The sequence below is a fragment of the Cannabis sativa genome, chromosome 6 (genome assembly GCF_029168945.1).
Source record: "Cannabis sativa cultivar Pink pepper isolate KNU-18-1 chromosome 6, ASM2916894v1, whole genome shotgun sequence".
NCBI classification, from domain to species: Eukaryota; Viridiplantae; Streptophyta; class Magnoliopsida; order Rosales; family Cannabaceae; genus Cannabis; species Cannabis sativa.
Genome location: NC_083606.1, coordinates 622,587 through 642,208, shown reverse-complemented (window position 1 = coordinate 642,208; position 19,622 = coordinate 622,587). Strand labels below are relative to the sequence as shown.

Sequence of the window (19,622 nt, the reverse complement as noted above, 5' to 3'; positions counted from 1 at the left end):
ACAACTAATATTATTTTATTTTTTATTTTTTAAGATTAATCATTAGATAGCCATTAAAAAATTCTTCTCAATGTTTTTCTATTATTATAAAAATTTATTTTATTTAAATAATCTTATATAAATAGGGGTATTTGTGTATAATATATATAGGGTGATTCTACAATGCACCCCCTTAAAAGGGATGTATTGATGCACCCTTAACTTATTTCGGCATTCAAAAAAATTTTTTAGTCTATTTTTATATTTTATATTCTATTATTTAAATTTAATTACACACTTTATTCACCAATATTAACTTAATATAAAAATAAAATAACCACCAATTAATTACTATTTTTTTTTTTTTGAGAATAATTACTATTTTATTTCTTTATATATTAAAAGTGTCTATCTAACGGCAATTCTTGGTTTAACAGAATATACTTAAAAATAAAAGAATATTCTGTTAAATTTAACGATTAGGTTTAATCTCCCGTTAACAAATAAACCCAATAATTAAACCCAAAAAATTAAACAATCTTTTAAATATTAATAATCTCTTTTTAAATTAAAAAAATCATCTTAGCCACATATCTCTCTAACAAACTTATCTGGGAAGAATATTAATATTTTTTTTATTTATTTTTTAAAAAAGAAAAATATTTATATATTAAAGTTAACGAAAAAAATATTTTTCTATCTTTGTGTGATTGCAGATATACCACTTCTGTCATTAACCCACTTTTTAGCTTTATAAATGGAGATGTTCATATAATATTAACACTTTATAGTATATTTATAGATATAAATCTTAAAAAAAGAACTAAATAGAATAATCTACTACTCCAATAATAAATTTATTTACAATTTTATAATTACACGAATATTATTTTTAATACATTATTAAATAATATTTCAAATATAAATATTTAATTTTTTCAAACAAAAAATTTGTAATTTTTAAAAATAAAATATATTCAAAATCTTAAAAAGACCAAAATCTTAAATAAAACTAGCAATACGTGACTCGGCACGTACATTCACCTAGTAATATTATAAAATAACAACTAATATTATTTTATTATTTTTTTTAATAATAATGAAACTTTATTAATTCAAAATCTTTCAAAACAAACGAAGCAATTACAGTAGATAAAGAAACACTACTAAAGATACGATTAGCCTCCATAAAAATAACAACTAACTAATTAATTTCTATTTTATTTAATAATATAAATAACAACTAATATTATTTTATTATTTATCTTTCAAGATTAGCTAGCCATTCAAAAATCATTAAAAAAATTCTTCTTCATGTTTTCTATTAGAATAGTTTTATTTGCACCCCAAAATTTTATAAATACACTCCATTTTAATAATTTTTATAGGTGCCAAAACGCCTGTGTGAGGGACCGGCTTTTCAGGTGTCGTGTTCAGGTGGATCGGGAGCGAGTTGGGATGGGTCGGGGTAGGTTGAGACCGGTTTAGAGGCTCGGTTAGGCCTTTTTTTTTTATTTGAAAAATTCATTTTTTTATAATTTTTTTTTTTATAAAAATACACGTAATTTTACTTTTTTTATATAATATATATATTTTTTTTTTGTTTTTAAAAGGGGAGAGGGTCTGGTATATATTAAAAAAAAAGATTTTTCAAGTGGGTTTGGGTTTGACCTAATTTTTCAGGTGTCGCAATTTTATAGCATACTTGGCCCCGTGTGTAATCCAGACACGCCTTATAATTTTTTGAACCCTTTTTATTTTTGAAGGGATTTTCAAGTTTTGGGTTGGGTAGATTTTCTGAGTGAGTGGGTTTTCGGGTATGAATGTGACGTATGAGTATATATTGAGAGTTACTAAAAAGCAACACTGGTGTCTTAGCACCTTATTCAGTGTCATACTATTATTAGTGTAATTAAGTATCAGATGTCATATAACTTAAAAACACATATAAAAAGTGATGGGCACCACTAATACCCAATAGCAAAGTATATATTGTATACTCAATTAATACACATTAATTTTTCTACTCTTTTTTTGTTTTTTAGTTTGATAAATCAAGATCAAAATTCAAAATTATGAAAAATTGGGCACTTCTAAATTTACATTACAATAAATGCTATATTTCTATATTTACCATTATGCTATTTTTAATATGAGCATTGGACACCATTAGTGTCTAAAACTTTCTAAACGTGTCGTCTTGCGATTGGTTAGCGATACTTCATAAAAATTATTATTAAACTATATGAGATCCGATACTTAATTACACTAATAACGATATTGACATGTAAAAAGGTACTAGACAACAATGGTACCCTTTAGCATTTCTCTTTTAATATTTTATTATTAAATTTTAATTAACATACTCATTTACTTGTATTATTATTATTATTATTATTTTATTATTATTAAATTTTATATTTACTGTTGCATTATTATTATTTTATATTTTCTTAATAAATTACTAAGAGCATTAGATAACATTAAATTTTGCATCAAATTTACAATTATGCATTGAAGTACAATAATAAAAAATAATGTAAAAATATCACAAAACCACTTTTTGTGTCAAATTTTTGTGCAACAAAACAAACTATATGAGAAGTTCTGCCGCTATTGTCTTCATTTGAGCAGGTTAATGTTTTTGGACAAGTGCATAATGACTTAACATTTAACGGACAGGTATTTACGGAGTTCTAAAAATATAACTTAGCTATTATTACTGCAAAAAAAATAAACTTAAGTATTTATTTGCAACCGTAAATTAAACTTAAATATTTATGTCATAAATTTAAATATATTATAGGACTAAGCTTCAACTAAAAATAATTAGATTCACTCTATGTTGAAGGTTTCTCTTCTCTAATAAAGCAATTTAAGCTTAATGGTGATATTAAAAGCTGCAAAGTGGCTAATGGTGTCCCTGTTGGGTTTTATGCCCTAAATAAAACTCATTTCAATATAATCAGATTTACTTATTAATATAGATCAGAAATAACATTTAATGTTGCATGGTTCACATGATTTATTTCATGATTATATGTACATAATGTATAAATTCATCTGAAACCCTTTTCGCATACTTGATCCTGTTTATTGTGTCGTCAACACATTGGAAAGTAAACATGACTGTGAATAAAGTTTCCTAGATTTATAAGACATAGGGTTTTACTAATATGATAATCTACAACAGAGTTTACTTGCATTTGGAGAAGTGCTATGTTCTTTCCAGAGCATTGGTTAAAGTAAAGCTCAGGTTGGATGCATGGAGTATGCATCGGAAGGGACCGATATTGAACTTTGACTTAGATTTATTAAACTTACCGTAATATCTATTCAAGTCAATATCGCCTAGTTGATCCTAGATCAAATGTTCTTAATCCTGTTATGATTAGGCTCAATCTTGAAAGGCTATTCGTGTTCTTTGATTTGTTAGTTAAGCCTACTTTTAGGTCAGGGTGATACGTACATTTTGGGAACACGGTAGTGCAATTGAGTGGGAGCGCTAGCATAAACATGGAATCTATAGCTTCTATCTGACGAATAGTAAGCAAAGGATGATCTCCTTCGAGCTTGACCAAACGAACATAAATGGTGGAGTACTCATTTCACATAAGCTGAAGTATCATTTATACGGGGTCAAGTGTTTTAAGGATAAAATACATAGTAGGGTGTAACGGTAATCTAATCCCTTTACAGTGTAGATCATTCATATAGAGGAACATTAATCAAATTAGGATTATAACAATGGATAACTAATGATGTATCTATATGGTGGAACATATAGAGCATTCTATATACTGAGAGTGCAATTCTAAGTTCTATGCGTGGATTCAACGAAGAATTAATAAGTTAGTGAATTTTAGTAATAAATTCTTGATCTACTTATTGGAAGCTCGGTTATATAGACCCATGGTCCCCGCACTAGTTGAGATAATATTGCTTGCAAGACTCATATAATTGGTTTTGATTAATCAATTATAATTCTCAATTTAGACTATGTCTATTTGTGAAATTTTCACTAAGTAAGGGCGAAATTGTAAAGAAAGAGTTTTAGGGGCATATTTGTTAATTATGATACTTTGTATGGTTCAATTAATAAATATGATAAATGACAATATTATTTAGTGATTATTTATAATTATTAAATAGTTAGAATTGGCATTTAAATGGTTGAATTAGAAAATTGGCGTTTTTGAGAAAATCAGATGCAGAAAAGATAAAACTGCAAAATTACAAAAAGTGAGGCCCAAATCCACTATGCATGGCCGGCCACTTTTGTAGGCAATTTAAACTGATATTTTCATTATTTTAATGCCAAATAATTCAAACCTAACCGTAGTAGAATGCTATAAATAGATAGTGAAGGCTTCAGGAAAATTACACTTCTGATTTAGAAAAAACTGAGCCTTCTCTCTCCCTATCTGGCCGACCACTTCCTCTCTTTTTCTTCCCTCTTAAATTTTGAAATTCTTAGTGTATGTGTAGTGCCCACACACAGCAAGTGATACCTCAATCATAGTGAGGAAGATCGTGAAGAAAGACTTCCAGCAAGAAGGAGTTTCAGTATCAAAGATTCAGAGAAAGAGATCCAGGTTCAGATATTGATAATGCTCTGCTACAGAAAGGAATCAAGGGCTAGATATCTGAACGGAAGGAGTCATTATATTCCGTTGCACCCAATGTAAGGTTTCCTAAACTTTATATGTGTTTATTTCATCGTTTTAGAAAGTTCATATTTAGGGTGTTAATCAACATACTTGTGAGTAGATCTAAGATCCTGGTAAAATAATTTCCAACAGTTCCTACTATCTCCCACATGTTGTTTGCTGATGATAGTTATATTTATTGTCGGGCTAATAAGAGGGAAGCTTCGAATGTCATTCCCTTACTTAGACTGTTTGAGGAAGCTTATGGTCAAAAAGTTAACTATTGTTTTCCTTTTTTCTTGAAACTTGTGATGACTTGAAAAAGATGATGGCTAAGTACTAGTGGCATTCTAATTCTAAGAATTCTCGAGGGGTAAGTTGGATGAGTTGGAATTGTCTCTGTGTTAGTAAGGAAAATGGTGGGCTTTGCTTTCGGAAACTCCATGATTATAATCTCGCTTTACTTGGTAAACAAGATTGGCGACTATTGACGAATGACAACTCTCTTGTTAGTCGGGTGTATAAAGCTAGGTATTTCTCCCATGGTAGCTTCCTGTCTGCCGATCTTGGTAACAATCCAAGCTTTATTTGGCAAAGCATTCATGAGATTAAGGAGTTGATTTCGGCTGGGGCTCGTGTTAGTATAGGGGCTAGCACTTCAGTTAGTATTGTGGGAGATCCTTGGCTTCCACATGACACTTTTCCTTTTTTCATGACAGATTTACCTGGCCTTGACAACTTCACTATTGATAGTTTAATGCAGATTGGAAGAAGAGATTGGGACTTGGAGGTTGTTCAAGACTTATTCATTGAGCGTAACCAGGAGCTGATTTTTCAAATTCCTCTGAGTGATTCTGCTACCATGGATCATTGGTTTAGGTCTATGGAGAATTTGGGTTTCTACTCTATTAAGAGTGTGTATCACTTTTTGCAATCACAAAAACATCATGTTGTTTCTTCTCATAATTCAAATTGGTGGAGAAAGTTTTGGACATTGACGATTTCCCCTAAAATTCTTCACTTCCTTTGGAAGGCGTTAACTGGTTGCCTCCCCACTCGCACTCAGCTGCACCAGAAACATGTGCCGGTGGGAATAAAATGTGTGTTTTTTGATGTTGCTGAGGAATCCATTTCCCATGTGTTGGTTAACTGCTCTTTTGTTGTTTCTTGTTGGAATCTCAGTGTTGTGGCTTCTCATAACCTGTGTTTAGTAGAATTTTCTAGTTGGGTTTCTAGTTTGGTTGACACACAACCTGTTCCTTTAGTGGAAGAAGCTGCTACCACATCTTGGGCGATTTGGAAGGGTAGAAAAGAGCTATTATGGCAAGCCAAGTCTGACTCTGCCGTTGCTACCGTTTATATTGCTAAGTTTATGCTGCAGCAATGGAAACATGCTCGTGAATGTCGATTTGATCCTCTTTGGGTCCCTGCTGGTGCTGTCAATGGCGATGTGCACTGGGCTAAACCAACAGCTGATTTCGTTAAAATCAATGTCGATGGTGCGCTTTTTGTTGTTGAGGGTGCTATTGGTGGTGGTGTTCTTGCCCGAGATTCTGCTGGTCACATCATTGAAGGTTTTGCCACATATAGGATTGGTACTCCACTGCCGATTCTTGCTAAAATCATGTGCATCAAAGAAGCTTTAAGTTGGGTGGCGGTTAAGCAATAAAGCAATGTTATTGTGGAGTTGGACAGTCTAACTTCAGTCCAAGCTCTTAATGGTTTAATACAAATGCCTTCTCTATGTGGTTTACTAGTTCATGAGTGCAAGTTATTATTAAACTCCTTTGTTAATGTTGGTTGTGCTTTTGTATCTCGATCTGCGAGCGAACAGAGTTGCCTATTTTATTGCTCGCAGCTCTCGTTCTTTGTCAGGTTGTTAGATTAATGCTAGTAATGCTTCGGCATCACTACTCGACATTTTTATGGCTAATTTAGTTTGAATAAAGATTATTTTTCTCAAAATAATAATAATTAGGTTTAGAGTTCAACTATAAACTTAATAAAAATTAAAAAATGAGAAAATTAAGAAGACAACAAATAATACTAATTAGAGAGATTTTAAAGTGTCATGTCACTACCTTGTATGGCTTGAAGTTTTTATTTATAAACATACGTTTTTAAAGTTTTAAAACTACAAAATACACAATTTTTCTCAGCAAAAAGTAAAAAAAAAAAAAAACTAAAAAATAATAAGAAATCAACATAATGATAACTCTCAATAAATTATGAAACAACAAAAAATAATCAAAAAACAACTTTATGAGAACTATAATACAACTATGAATAAAATATGAAATAATTAAAAAAAAATAGTTTATTATTTTTACTGAAAATATATTTTTGTAAATATTAAATTTGAAAATTTAAAATGAATTTTTTTCATATTGATGTATTTTTGTATATTTTTAAAAATTTTAGTTTATTTTGTAAAAAATTCTAAGAAAATAGTAATTGATTAGTTGTTATTTTATATTACTCATGATAACTATAAAAAATTTATATTTCTGAATATAGTGATAATAAATAAATAAATAAATTAATGTTTAATTATATTTAAGCAATAGAATATACACGTTCAATAAACGAATTAGCCGTGTTAACTCAAAAATCACCCAAACTCATTTATTTTGTGTGAATTTCGAATCGTGTTATTGTATCTAACAGAGATTGTAACTCCTACCCAAACTATGTCATAAAATGGTACTTCTATCAGGTTTTGTTACATGTACCAAAGAGAATAATGATATGACAATTAGACTACTAACATGTCAGTGCTACATGTGTAATTAATTTAAAAAAATAATTTAATTTTACTTTTTTTTAATGTCATTAATTGGTTTTTCACTTAATAATTTCTAAAAAATACATATTTTATTATTTTTAATTTTAAATATTATTATTATTTAAACACGAGGGGCAAAATAGTAAATTGATCCTGAATTAAATCCTCTCTCACTCTCGTCTATATATATATCGAAAGAAACCCCGAGTTACTATTTACCCAAACAAAAGCAAATCGAAGAGAAGAAAGAGCCGAGCAACGATTTCGAAGATAGAAAAGTTCGGTTCTCTTATGATTCAGTTTTTTTTTTTTTTTGAATGTTTGCTTAATTTGCTTCAATTTCTTCTTCGTGAATCTCCGATTTTAGTTTGATTGAGAGGTGCATGTTCTGATTGTTTTTTTGTTTTGAGTTTAGATCGAAAAATATATTGTAATACTTTAATTTGTGGGAATAATCAATAGCATCTATATATCCTAATAAGTATTAGTTTAGGTTTACTTAATTTGTTAGTCTAATCTGATAATCTAATGGCAGAGATGGCAGAGGTGGTTGATGAAATTAGGGAAGGCAAATGTTTGTTAGCAGCAGACACAGACAAAAAAGAAACAGATTTATCATATTCATCATCATCATCTGGTGAAGAAGAAAAAGAAGATAATGATTATGACTCTCAAGATGAAGATGAAGATGAAGATGACAACGATTTTATTCTTGTTGAAGATGAAAGGATAACCAAATCAAGGTATTATTATTATTGCTGTTGTTTCTTATATTTAATTGCTTTTCTTTCTTTCTTTTTATGTATATATTATTATGCATTTATTATTAGTTTTAATAATATTCTTGTTCTACTTATTATTAGGGAACTTAAAGCTAGCCTACCAGTTTCAGATTCATCCGATGAAGAAGATGATGAATATGAACAAGACTGGGCCATTGTGAACAAACAACTTATTGAAACTGATGTATGTGTATTCTTACTATTACTTAATACTTTCTCTCTTTCTCCAATTGTACATTAATTAGATCTAATATTAATTCTTCATGTTTATAGGGTTTTCATGTTGATTATCTTCCTAATCAACACAAAAGGAACTGGTATCAGAAAATCTTGGGCATTTCTTCTTGTAAATATGCTATTGATGCAGCTAATTTAGCAATTGCTGAATATAACAAACTCGAGGTAGCTTTGTTTTCTTTGCTTACTTATTATTTATATATTGAAATGAATAAATTTTAATTTGTTTGTGATGATTAGGGTGCTAATTTGGAGCTTAGGGAGATTATAAATGTGATGTATGAGATGACTGGAGGATTATATTATGCTCTTACACTCCAATGTACGGATGGAAAGTATTACGAAGTTAAGGTCTTAAAATTGGGTCCCAAAATTGATTTGGAAATGTTTAGGCCTGCTAAACATTATCCAAGGCCAACAACAACCACAACAACTACTTCATCATCAGAAGAAGAATCAGCAGCAGCAGCCTCCAACTAGAACAAAGACTTTGTTTAGTGCTATTTCGATGTTGTCATTTCGTTTTGGAGTGTAGGAAGTTATTACCTTTTTCATCTTTAGTTTTTGTCATGGATATTTTATTTCTTGCTATATTGCTGGTAGAGTTGGGAAGAAAATAAAAAAGGTTTAGGAGACATGAATTGAGTTGAAGAATCATAAAAAGATGAACCTTGAATTCATAATCGAAATCGTTATCAACATGAGCCTCATCCTGTCACAAGAAAGGAGTAAGGATTGGTAAACCTATTGTAGAAAGCAGTAACTTAAAATGCAAGAAAACAAATTAAGAGACACAAGGAAGGAACTCTTTTCTCATAAGTGTTTTGGGACACTGCTATATATTTAGAGCAAACTAGATTTGTTCAAACTCTCAAGTAGAAAATAAAAAAAAACATCATGCTTTTAGTTATACTTATAGTAAGCACATATGACATATAGGAGAAAGAGATAGTAACTTGGAAACTTAATTTAGAATTATTGGTGATTTTCAATAGTGAACCATAACAAACTCAGTTCTCCCAATAACATAATTGAGATGCAAATGTGAGCTAATTTGGGAGACAAAACTTTATCAAATATGCATATATATATATATATATATATATATAACTAATACATGATTGAGTTACACCAAATCACAAGCAAAATTTTACCATGAAGAGATTAAAATTTCATTTTTATTTCATACCCTGTGTGTATTTGCATTGTCAAGTCAAATTCTTGTGCAACCTCCAAACTTTGTGTGAAGATATAGTCGATGAAGTTTTTATTTGTCACGTGAACAATAGTTGGACATATAAATAATATAGGGATAATGGTGGCTAAACCACCTAAATTTTACGGTTTGTAACGCTTAACCACAAAAACTGAAATTTTGGCGGCTAAACTACCTAAACCCTGGTTCCGTTTTGCTCTGCACATCTCTGTCCAAAAATCACAGTTAAGTGCCACGGTGGACTGTCCACGTGTACACACTTGTACACGTGGCAAGTTTTTAGTGGTTCACATAATATTAATTTTAAAAAATAATTATAAATATTAAAAAAATTAAAAAAAATCAGAAAAAAAATTAATAATTTTTTCTTTTTTAATTTTTTTAATTTAAAAAAATTATTTTTTTTTTTTACTTTTTTTTTTCTTTTTCTTCTTCTTTCTTCTTCTTCTTTTAAAATATCACCAAAAATTTTCCAAAAAAAAAAAAATTAATGAAAAACACAATCTAAATCTAGAGTGAACTTTATTTTATTTTTTTGCAAAAAATAAAAAATAAGAAGATCAAAGGAAAAGATTGTTGGGTGGAAGGAAGAAGAGATCTTGATTGATTTCATCTCACTTCCCATTTCACCAAAAATGTTGGGAGCTTTGCAATTGGGTATCATGGCTGCCTTCGTGGTGGTTCTGGTTTCCATGGGCATGGCCGGATGGCATCTCAGTTGTTTCAAGATGCTCTTCTTCAGTGGAGCCCTCTTCATAACTCTCGCCATTGGTGTTCACCTCACTCCTTACTTCCCTTCCGTCACCGACTTCGTCTCCTCCGCCTCTTCCGTCGTCATCTTCGACACACACTCATGTCTCTCTCTTCTCCACGACGTCCTTTGGAATGTCACCCACACTCATCCCAACACTTCCCAATACCAAAAGTCCTGAACTTGGTCCTCCCACGATGACGTTTCGGCCTGTGACTTTCGAAAACTCACCCGATCCGATGCATCGGATCTCCTAAACGAGTCGTGGGTCGTCATCGCCGGTGAGTCACAGTCACGACTCTTCGCCCTATCGCTTATGGGATTGGTAATGAAACCCCAAGCTGTTGAGTCCGTGAAAAACACAATCTTCCAGGGAATTTTAAAAAAGAAAAAGAAGAAGAAAAAGAAAAAAAAAATTAAAAAAAATAATTTTTTAATTTTTTTAAATTAAAAAAAGTAAAAAAAAATTAATTTTTTTTAATATTTATAATTATTTGTTAAAATTAATATTATGTGGACCACTAAAAACTTACCACGTGGACAGTCCACTGTGGCATTTAACTGTGATTTTTGGACGGAGGTGTGCAGAGCAAAACGGAACCAGGGTTTAGGTAGTTTAGCCGCCAAAATTTCGGTTTTTGTGGTTAAGTGTTACAAACCGTAAACTTCAGGTGGTTTAGCCGCCAATATCCCAATAATATAAATATTTGAAATTTGATATAATTTTATAACTTAATTATGCAATTTATTTTTTAATTTTAATAATAAGAGAATTGAGAAGAATTTTTTTAATGGTTATCTAATCTCAAAAAATAAATAATAAGGATAAAATAATGTAAAATAGAAAGTGTTATCATCCTCCTCTTGTCATAATTATAGCATCAAAACACAAATTACATATTCTAAAATGATATCATATTATATATACTTGTCTTGTCATCTGACATATGTTTGATAGTTTGAGTTTTGCGGTGTCCGTAAAGTTTGTTTTGGATTCGTTGAAACATGTCGTCTAGCAGTGGAAATATGGGAGGATTAGGGGAGGATGTTTTCAATTTTCAGATCGAAGAGGAAGAGTTGGAAGGGTTTGTAGTGAATGTAGGAGGAGAGGATGAACGCATAGATGATAGATGGTGTTTGGTGGGAAGGTTTTTGTCTAATCGAATGATTGATTTTGACAAAATGCAAAATATCTTGGCCTCGCTGTGGCAGCCAGAAATGGGAATGTTCGTTAAACAACTCAATAATAATCGCTTCTTGTTTCAATTTTATCACGAAGTGGACATCCAAAGGGTTATATTTCTTTTAATTTTGTCAAACAATCTGCTAATAAGATTGTGCATGCGTTGACGCGATCTTCTCTTATGGAGGCTAATCGTATTTTTAGTAGTGTTTCTTTACCTACTGTAATTGCTTCGTTTGTTTTGAAAGCACTACAACAATTATGGTTATTAGAGGCGGACCACTCCGCTGGTAATAATCCTATTTTCCGCCGCTAAAGAGTAATACCGGCGGGGTCCGCCGGTAATAATCCGCTGGTAATACTTGGTCGCTAATAACTATTATTAGTGGCGGACTGACACACCCGCCGCTAATAATAGTGTCAGATCATTAAACTCACACTATTATTAGCAGCGGATCTATCCGCCGGTAATACTTTTAAATATAAATATTTATAATTTTTTTCTTTAAAATAATAAATATAAAATTAATATTAAATATATTTAACTTTTTTACCATTTTACTTATCAAGAATACTCAAGAGCTAATATTATATAAAATATTTATCATCAAGTACATTTATGTATACCAACATTTAAAAAATTGTATACAATGTAAAAAATATATACATTCAAACTTTTCCATAACAGAATAAATAATAAGGAGAATTTGGTTTTCTATAAGAAAGTTATCTCTCAAATTCTCTATTGCTATATACAAATATAAGATTACAAGATATACACAAAAGTCTATAAATATACAATTTTTTTTTCTTCAAGTCCAGTGCAATGCCTTAATTCTTGACTAACATGTAATAAATCACCTGTAGAGAAAGTAAAATTAGAGTCAAATTACATTTAATATGAATATTAAATTTCATCATCGTGAAATTTCATTATGATTTTAAAGACAACATTGATTAGAAACCAATAATAAAAATTTAACACTATACAAGAAAACCCCAATAATAATTTACACTTCTCTAAATAAAGTTAACTCAAATTTTTTCTTAACAAACCAATAAATGACCAGAAAAAAAAATTAAGAATACACTATAATCTTTATACAAATTACAAAGTATACAATGAAATAAATTGATCTATATATAATTGAATGAACATAATGGAAATAATTTTTTATCAAACAGTTGGTGTTCCCTCTTTTTTTTTTTTTGATAAAATTTAAAAGTAAATATAAAAAAAAAATACACATATAGAAACACACACATATTAGGATAACATATATATATAAATATACAAATATTCATGTACCTTCTACAGATTTAATATTGAAGTAATTTTCAATCTTATGAGCTGCAAATAATTAAGAAAAATTGTGAGATAAAAGAAAAGAAAGATAAAATTTAACTAATCTTAACTATACATATATACTAAACAATGATGAAGATGAGTCCGGCAGTGGCGGTGGGAATATCGACAACGGCTAAGGCGGTGTGAATGTCGTTGTGTGGTCGAAACGGTGGGCTGCTAGTTGACGATGAATAAGGGGAGGTGAATAAAGGTTTTGATATTGAGGATGAAGAAGGAGAGATGGATGTTTGTGGTCAAAAATATTAGGGATGAAGAGGGAGAGGAAGAGGGAGACAAAGAGGGAGATAGACAAATAAGAATACTGATATATATATATATAAAAAACTATTAGAGGCGGAGGTCCGCTGGTAATAATAAGATCCGCTGGTAATAGTTATTAGCGGCGGACTTCCGCCGGTAATAGTCCGCTGCTAATAAATTTAAATATTATTTAATGTTATTAGCGGCGGACTTCCGCCGGTAATAGTCCGCTGGTAATAAATTTGAAATTTAAAACCGGGAAAATTCCCGCACAAAGCAATTCCTTCAATATTATTATTTTCATTTTAAAAAAAACCATACTATTACCGGCGGATCTAGTCCGCCCCTAATAGTTCCGCCGGTAATAGAACATTTTCTTGTAGTGAAGATTTGAATTAATAAAGTTTCATTATTAATAAAAAAAAATAATAAAATAATATTAGTTGTTATTTTATAATATTAAATAAAATAGTAATTATTCTAAAAAAAAATAGTAATTAATTGGTGGTTATTTTATTTTTATATTAAGTTAATATTGGTGAATAAAGTGTGTAATTAAATTTAAATAATAGAATATAAACGTGTTATATATGAAATAAAACCTCTCTCTCTCTATATATATATATAACCCCATAAAAAGCAAACGGAAGAGAAGAGATCAGAGAGCATCCAATTTCTCCATTTTTTTTGCTTCAAGATAAAAACTAATTAAAAAGGTTTAGTTCTTCTTCTTTTTTCTTTCAATTTCTCCAATTTTAGTTTGATTGTTTTTTGTTTTGAGTTAATACATTTATTTCAAATCAATAGCCTAGCCCTAATAACCTACGTTGTTTTGATCCGATAATTGAAAAATATATATTGTAATACTTAATTTGTGGGAATAATCAATATATAGCATCTATCCTATTTAGTATTAATTTTGGTGTTTTAGGGCTCTGATTATATTATTACACACCATCGGTTTGTTTTTGTTTGAATGAAATTAATATGCTTTTCTATAATATATATCTGATCGATGCTAATTAGTTGTCTAATCTATTTTCGAGGGAATATTTACTCAACTTGTTAGTACTCTAATCTGATAATCTAATGGCAGAGATGGCAGAGGTGGTTGATGAAATTAAGGAAGGCAAATGTTTGTTAGCAGCAGACACACAGAAAAAAGAAACAGATTTATCATCCCATGAAGAAGAAGAAGATGATGATTATGACTCTCAAGATGAAGATGACAACGATTTTATTCTTGTTGAAGATGAAAGGATAACAAGAGCAAGGTATTATTATTATTATTATTATTATTTTTAATTGCTTTTCTCTTTTTCTCTTTTTATGAATAGTGTTATACTGATTATTATTATTAGGGAAAATAAAGCTAAACTACCACCAAACACAAACTTATCATACTTATCCGATGAAGATGATGAATTTGAACAAGATTGGGCCATTGTTCACAAACAACTCCTTCAAACTGATGTATGTACTATTCTTATTTCTAGATCTCTCTTTCTCCAATTCTACATTCATTATTAGATCTAATATTAATTCTTCTAATCTATATTTAGGGTTTTCATGTTGATTATCTTCCTAATAAACACAAAAGGAACTGGTATCAGAAAATCATCATGGGCTGTACTTCATATAAATATACTATTGAAGCAGCTAATTTAGCAGTTGCTGAATATAACAAACTTCAGGTACATTTGTTTTGCTTCATTAATATAATGAGTTTATTATTTATTGATATTTGTTTGTATCGATTTTTTATATGTATATGTAGGGTGTTAATTTGGAGATTAGGGAGATTATAAATGTCATAATTAGAGGATTCGATTATTATTATCTTACGTTGGAATGTACGGATGGAAAGTATTATGAAGTTCAAGTCTTAAAAATGGGTCCCAAAGTTGATTTGGACATGTTTAGGCCTGCTAAACATTATCCAAGGCCAAAGACAACAACAACAACTACATCAGAAGAAAAAGAAGTAGAAGCAGCAGCCTAGAACAATGGCTGTGTTGGAAGTCTTTTGTTTTTGGTTGCTTTTTGGAGTGTAGGAACTTATCACTTTGACTTTTTTCATCTTTCAATTAGTTTTTGTTAAATTTTGAATTCATAATCCAAATCGTTATTAACACCAGCCTCCTCAAATGAAATATGGTTTGTTTTGTTGCACAACAAAAAAATGGTTGTGATATTTTCACATTACTTTTTGCTATTGTTGTCATCTAATACTCATTAATTTATTAAAAAAATATAAAATAATAATAATAAAAAAAAATATAAATTTAATAATAATACAAGTAAATGAGCATGTTATTTAAAATATAATAATAAAATATTAAAAATGAGATAATAATAAATATAAAAGAATAACATTTATTGTTATCTAAATTTTGATTATTTTTTGTTATGTGATATATTTGCATCTTGATTTAGTACATTATTGGATTAGATTTTTAACAAAGTGAGTTATATTTGCATTTCCAACAGTTATTTGTATTTTTATTATTAGAGATGCTCTAACTCTTTTGATGGTGAAAATACTATTAATAACTAGGTTAATTAAGATTTTTGTTCTTTGAATTTTGACATGTACTAAATTATGCTTTTTGAACTGTTCATGTCGTTGAAAATTTCATGTGAACTATTGAGATTGTTGGATTTAAAAACTTTTGTCTAATTTCATTTAATTTTGCTAATATGACAATTGCCCATATTCTAAATCGTGCCATTCGAATTTTGATATTTACAAAATCGTGCCCCAATTTTAACTTGTACCGAATTGTGCCCTCTAAATTTTTATCAACGTCAGACTTTCTTTACGTAAAATTTGACAAAAATCTTTAAATCCAACAATCTTAACAATTCGAGGAGAATTTTTAACGAGCAGAAAAGTACCAGGGGCATGATTTAATACATGTCAAAGTTCAGAGGACGAAAATCTAAATTAGCCTTATATTTAAGGCTAGATACAGGTGGATAAGATAATCATTTATGCTCACATGTACCGTAAGTATATAAAACTCACAACCAATCTTGATATTCACATCCCAAATTAACATACCTCAAATTCCTCTTTATTTCTAAAAATTGAGAAAACACTACAAGAAAAGGCATTTTTACCGGCGCAGTTCGTCAAATGCGCCGGTAAAGGTTGTCGAGATAAAACAAAATCTGAAATCCCACTTCCATTTAGGCTTTACTTTTGCCGGCGCATTATTGCGCCGGTAAAAGTCCGTTTCTACGGCGCAATGCGAATACGCCGGTAAAAGTTACCAAATGAAGCGCCAACAGGCGCGAGAAGTTTGCCGCCTTTCATTTCATTTATTGTGGCGCTTGTTTACTTTTACCGGCGCATAATTGCGCCGGTAAAATTCTCAAAAAAAGAGAGGGAAACTTCCCGCGTGGATTTCCTTGGTAGGTGGGAATACTTTTACCGGCGCACCATTGCGCCGGTAAAAGTGTTAAAGGAAACGTGTGGATTTTGATGTGATAAGTGAGAATACTTTTAGCGGCGCAATTGTGCGCCGGTAAAAGTATTTATTGCGCCGGTAAAAGTATTTACTTAAACGCTCGTTTTTGGCTACTTAGGTCAGATTTTAAAACACTTTTACCGGCGCAATTGGATGCGCCGGTAAAAGTATATATATGAATCAGGAGCACGAAGCCCCCTTCTTCTCCTCCATTTTTCATTTTTTTGCCTAGGTTTTCTCTGAAACCTCTCAGCCCCCCTCTCTCAATCTCTCTTTGATTCTCTCTCATTCTCTATCAATCTCTCTCAATTTCTAACCCCCCCTCTCAATCCCTCTCAATCCCTCTCTTTTTCTCTTCAAAAAAACCACCACCACCACCTCCAACACCACCACCACCGTCGGCCACCACCACCATCGACGGCGGCCGAGCTACGCCAGCCACCACCGCAGACCACCAAGCCCCACCTCCTCCAATTTATTTAAGGTATTTTTAATTTTTTTAATTTTAATTTTTTTTAATGTTTATATGTATAGATTTGTGTATGTATGTGTATATGTATGTATTTCTGTATGTATGTGTATGTATATTTATGTGGGTATAAATGTATGTGTGTGTATAAATACATGTATGTATGTATATGTATGTGTATGTGGGATTATGTATATATATATGTGTATGTATGTGTATGTGGGTGTGTGTATATATATGTGTATATGTATGTATGTATGTATGTATGTGTGTATGTATTTATGTGTATGTGTATGTGTATGTGTATGTGTATGTGGGTGTGGGTGTGGGTGTGGGTGTGTATATATAAGTATGCATGTATTTGTATGTGTATATTGGTGTATGTATATATATATGTATGTATGTAAATAAGTATGCATATATATATGTGTGTGTATGTATGTATATATGTATGTAAATAGCATAAAATTTAATTTGTGTATGTATGTATGTATGTAAATAAGTATGCATATAATAAGTATAAATGAGCATAAGATATTGTAAAGTATATGATAAGATATTGTAAAATAGCATAAAATTTAATTTGTATTATCTTTTCTTGATCTCTTTGGTTATACACCAAAGATAGGATTTAACAAATGTATTTGTATTATCACATAGTGATAATTTTTTTTTAAAATTTTACACATGCACGAAATACCTTAGACCCGTTTAGAGAGGCGGAGTCAGTAAGGACTCTTAAATACGCTTCTCCAAATTATAATAAAGTGTTGTATATGTAGTATGTCTACACCAGGTGGCAGCAGTTCGAAAAAGAAAGGGGTCAGAGGTAAATAGAAAGGCAAGAATGTTGAGGAGGAGCTCTCCAAAACACAATCTGCCAAGTTACAGATTGAGCTGCACGCAGAGACTGGCACCCCCGTTGGCAAAAACGGAAAAAAATTCAACAATATGGCGAAATGGATGACTCGGATGTCTATCCCCATTAATAAATTCAAATGGGAAGATGTCAGTAGAGCTGACATCAATGCCCTCTGGGATAGACTTGAGGTATGTCTTAATAATTTTTTTAATTTCTAAATTACTATACTCTTATTAAATCGTAATTAATGTATTAATGTGTAACTTTTTGCAGACCAAGTTTGTCCTCCCACGAGATAACCCTACATTCGTAGACTACGGTGAGTACGAGATGTCAAAGGGTTTACGTGGCTGGAGGGCGGTACCGCAAGAAAAAGTGGATACAAAACATTGAGGAGCTTGGACAGGAGAGGGCCGACATGTCACCTCCTGAGGGAGTAACTCAAGAGGTGTGGAGTGACTGCATCGCTTATTGGAGCACAGACAAACAAAAGGTACATTTTTTTTAAAATTTCTAATTTTAGTAATGTTTAATTTATATAGTCAATAATAAATAATTAATTGTTAGAAAAATTATTAATTTCAAAGTAGAGCAAGACGAAAAATAAAGAAAGTCGGGGTAAGATGAAATTTCTAGGAGGCTGGGGCTCCAAGCCTATTGTTTCACATGTTGTCGAGGGGGTAAGTTTATATTTAACTATCATTCATTTAAATTTTTCTAGTAAAATAACAATACTAATATATTTTCTCTTGAAAATAGGCTAACCCCGACACAGGAGAGCGCAAGCTGCGGTGGAAACTTTTCAAAAGTTTCACCATAAAGGCAACAATTGGCGCAACGAGTACGCACAACAAGCTTACGTAAGTTTACATTTTAATTCAATTTTTATTTATTTCTTTCAATTTATTTTGTATTAAAATTAACCATTTAACTTTTTTTTTGTTAATAATTAACCATTTAACTTATTTGTTTGTTTTAGGAGCAAATGGTTGAAATAGCGGCAACTCAACCAGCGCCCACTGAAGATGAGCCCGATGAGCCTGATGTCGATCCTACACAGTACCCCCGAGACTTACCTGTTATGACGCAAGTACTCGGGGAACGATCTCGACATCTTAGAGGCTTTGGCCATCTCCCCAGACTGAAGGGAGTTGGGGCCAAAAGAGCACCTGCCACGCATCCTTCAGCCCCACCGACTGTTACAATGGAACAGTACGAGGCTTTACAGAAAAAAGTGGAGGAAGCGGAGCAGACAACTCAACATACGAGGCAGCAGTATGAGACACAACAACTCTACCTCAGACGATTCCAAGATCAGTTTGAGTATCTTTCTCGAGCTGTGCCGGGTTTCAACTTGCCTCCTATGGATCTTCCACCATTGCCCACTCACAGTGTTTGGATCATCGGGCTGCTCACAGTCGGATCGTCATCGCAGCCTCTCGAGACTCAGAGAAACAACGATGACGACATTACCCGCCTATAGAACTGTACTTTTTTTTATTATCCGGTTCAAACATTTAACATTTTGTTTATATACTCATTTTAGTAGAACATAATATAATTAATGTTCGTTTATCTTTCAATGTAAATTATGTTAGTTTTTTTTGTTAATATAATATTATAATTA

The 19,622-nt window shown here is 31.1% G+C and overlaps 3 protein-coding genes across 3 annotated transcripts; all 3 read left to right on the top strand.

Annotated features, from left to right (window-relative positions):
• Positions 1–7,603: 7,603 nt before the first annotated feature.
• On the top strand, positions 7,604–9,131 carry LOC115725499 (uncharacterized). The gene is made up of 5 exons (XM_030655042.2): positions 7,604–7,691; positions 7,949–8,156; positions 8,277–8,379; positions 8,469–8,597; positions 8,673–9,131. The coding sequence occupies exons 2-5, from the start codon at positions 7,951–7,953 to the stop codon at positions 8,910–8,912; spliced, it is 678 nt and encodes a 225-aa protein (XP_030510902.2). The 5' UTR covers positions 7,604–7,691; positions 7,949–7,950; the 3' UTR covers positions 8,913–9,131.
• A 4,670-nt stretch (positions 9,132–13,801) lies between these two features.
• Positions 13,802–15,328, top strand: LOC133028965 (uncharacterized). Its single transcript, XM_061116756.1, has 5 exons — positions 13,802–13,907; positions 14,288–14,465; positions 14,553–14,664; positions 14,754–14,885; positions 14,969–15,328. Exons 2-5 carry the CDS (start codon positions 14,290–14,292, stop codon positions 15,191–15,193), a joined length of 645 nt encoding a protein of 214 aa, XP_060972739.1. The 5' UTR covers positions 13,802–13,907; positions 14,288–14,289; the 3' UTR covers positions 15,194–15,328.
• A 2,811-nt stretch (positions 15,329–18,139) lies between these two features.
• Positions 18,140–19,478, top strand: LOC133038964 (uncharacterized). Its single transcript, XM_061117688.1, has 3 exons — positions 18,140–18,183; positions 18,771–18,855; positions 18,975–19,478. The coding sequence occupies exons 1-3, from the start codon at positions 18,140–18,142 to the stop codon at positions 19,476–19,478; spliced, it is 633 nt and encodes a 210-aa protein (XP_060973671.1).
• Positions 19,479–19,622: the final 144 nt, after the last annotated feature.